At 38.4% G+C, this 2,256-nt stretch overlaps 1 protein-coding gene across 1 annotated transcript; it reads right to left on the bottom strand.

The window, feature by feature from the left end:
* Nucleotides 1–899: 899 nt before the first annotated feature.
* Nucleotides 900–1,740, bottom strand: LOC123015453 (transcription factor Sp5-like). The gene is made up of 2 exons (XM_044415185.1): nt 1,678–1,740; nt 900–1,595 (listed from the first exon to the last, which is right to left on the bottom strand). Exons 1-2 carry the CDS (start codon nt 1,729–1,731, stop codon nt 900–902), a joined length of 750 nt encoding a protein of 249 aa, XP_044271120.1. The 5' UTR covers nt 1,732–1,740.
* Nucleotides 1,741–2,256: the final 516 nt, after the last annotated feature.

Here is a 2,256-nt window from a genome sequence, read left to right as displayed (position 1 = left end):
ATAATTAGTTTTTCAAAAATCAAGTACATACCTTAAAGTAAAAAACGTTCGGTTCCATACTTTCTGTTCACCTCTGGTATAGGTACCTAATAATTTATTGAAAATATTTTTTTTTAATTTTTTTAGAGTGAAAAATCATCTCCAATTATTTAATGTACTATCAAATTTAAAACTAAGTCAATTTTGTTTTAGCTATAGGCCACATCAAATTGAAACAAATTATTTTAGTGTTGCAACATAGCGTTTTTTTTTCAAACTTATATTTTCCTAAAAGGATGGAAATATGACAGATAGATAAAAAAATAAGAAACTGGTTATGTCCCAAAAATTTAGATATTAAAAATAATATTGTTTTTTACTCATTAATTTGAAACAAAAATAGTTCAAATCGTTTTTTCTGTATTTTTTTCATTAATTAAAACAATTACGTACAATCGTCGGCAAAATTAATGCCAAACTATTTTTTCCTCAAGCTGTACAAAATAAGAAGTTGTAGTTTAATCTTCCCTGACCTAACTTAGCTCAGATTGCACTTCCTCGTCTTTAATTAAACAAAACAAAACGAGTTAAACCGACTCAAACCATCTCATTTAATCCCTCATTCCTTTGTGCAATTATGCAATTTTATAATTAAAATTAATTTCTCGCAGATAACATTCCTCACAAGACGCAGATCCTTGGTATTTCATACTTACAGAGAAAGTAAAAAGACAGAAAATGACCGGTTTGTAGATAATTTTCCAGGAGGCACAAAATCGAAATTAAAAATCGAGTTCTCAACATAATCACCGAAATTAATTGCTTTCTAACGGCGCGCGGTAATCAAAATGCAAATGAAAAACCTTAAAAACTTTATTGAAAAAATAGAGATATTTACAAACTGTACAAAAATACAACAATTATTGCTCTCCCATGGTAATGAACGCATTCCCGCACCCATTTTCACTTTTCACTTCACTTTTTTTATTCTTGTGGGTTTTGACGTGTTTTGCCAGATGGTCCGACCTCATGAACCTCTTGGTACAGACGCTACAAGCGAACCTTTTTTCTCCCGTGTGAGTCCTCAAATGTCTTTGCAATTCGTCGGATCGCGTGAACCTTTTCCCGCAAAAGAGCCAATTGCACACGAAGGGCCTCTCCCCGGTGTGCCACCTCAAATGGGCTTGGAGATGGGAGGTTTTCCCGTAGACCTTATCACAGCCTTGGTAGTGGCAAACATGAACCTTCTTCGTGGAGGGTTTTTTGAGGCCGGCCTCCTCGTTGACGCAATTCGGGCACTGGCATTTGATACAGCGCCGCGCTTTCGAGGAGTAATTTGAGGAGTATTCGACCTTGACGGGGTAGTAGTTCTGGGACCATTGGTACTGGTGCTGTTGATGGGTGACCTCGCCTTGGAACCAATACTGGTTGTTGTAGTTGGGGTAGGCGGTGGTCTGGTAATGGGGCGAGAATTCGAGTGGGCTGCGAGCGGGCTCGAGGGGCACCTGGGGGAGGTAGCCGTCGCTGCCGCAGGAGGTGGTGGAGGCCGGGGAGACCTGGGGGTAGGGGTCGTACATCCTGGTGCATGTGGTGGCGAGGAGGTTCAAAGGCGACATCTGTAATCGAATTAGTGATAATAAAATCGTAAGCTGTAATGAAAGGGTGTCGAAGATGATTACTGTGATTAGAGACACGCACCTGCGGCTGCGCATTGTTGGGATGATATTGGAGTTGGACCGAGGAAGCCATCATAGTACTCAGTTAAACGGCGCACTAATAACTGAGATTGCGGCCTCTAAGGGGGCTAACGATGACGATCTTGGTGTTTTGGAGGCGGAGCTGCGCGATGGAAGTGCGCGACATGGGAAGTGCCCGAGGGTAGAGAGGATGCTGAGATGATGTCTCAGAGGGATGATATGGGATAAGTGGCAAGGGAGGTATTGATTCGATAAAGATAAATCGCTAGGATCATTCGGGGAAACAAGAACGGTTTAATTGAGTTCGGATAAAGATAAAACTATTTACATAATTTATTTGATTGTTTTGAGAAATGTTAATGCCTTTAGCACTGTTGTTTCCGAAGACACTTATTTAATTAAATGTTACAAAACAGCAGGTAAAGTTAAAGAAATCAAATTAAAATTTCAACTATTTCATTTGCATTACATTTTTTATCTTCTTATATAAATTTTATTTCAATAGCTTCAAAATTCTACATTTTTAAATATGAATTAAGTTTTATTTTAAAATGAGGGTTAGAGAAGAAATTATAACAAA

Source organism: Tribolium madens, unplaced genomic scaffold (genome assembly GCF_015345945.1).
Source record: "Tribolium madens isolate multiple individuals breed KSU strain unplaced genomic scaffold, Tmad_KSU_1.1 Scaffold_19;HRSCAF=116;Tcas5.2_LG9, whole genome shotgun sequence".
In the NCBI taxonomy this organism is placed as follows: domain Eukaryota; kingdom Metazoa; phylum Arthropoda; class Insecta; order Coleoptera; family Tenebrionidae; genus Tribolium; species Tribolium madens.
The sequence above is the reverse complement of the archived record's forward strand: the minus strand, read 5'-3'. Positions and strand labels throughout refer to the sequence as shown.

Coding starts and splice junctions, on each gene's coding strand:
- LOC123015453 (XM_044415185.1), bottom strand. CDS start 1,731: ATGATGGCTTCCTCGGTCCAACTCCAATATCATCCCAACAATGCGCAG. Junction 1,596..1,677: donor CCAACAATGCGCAGCCGCAG/GTGCGTGTCTCT, acceptor ATTCGATTACAG/ATGTCGCCTTTGAACCTCCT.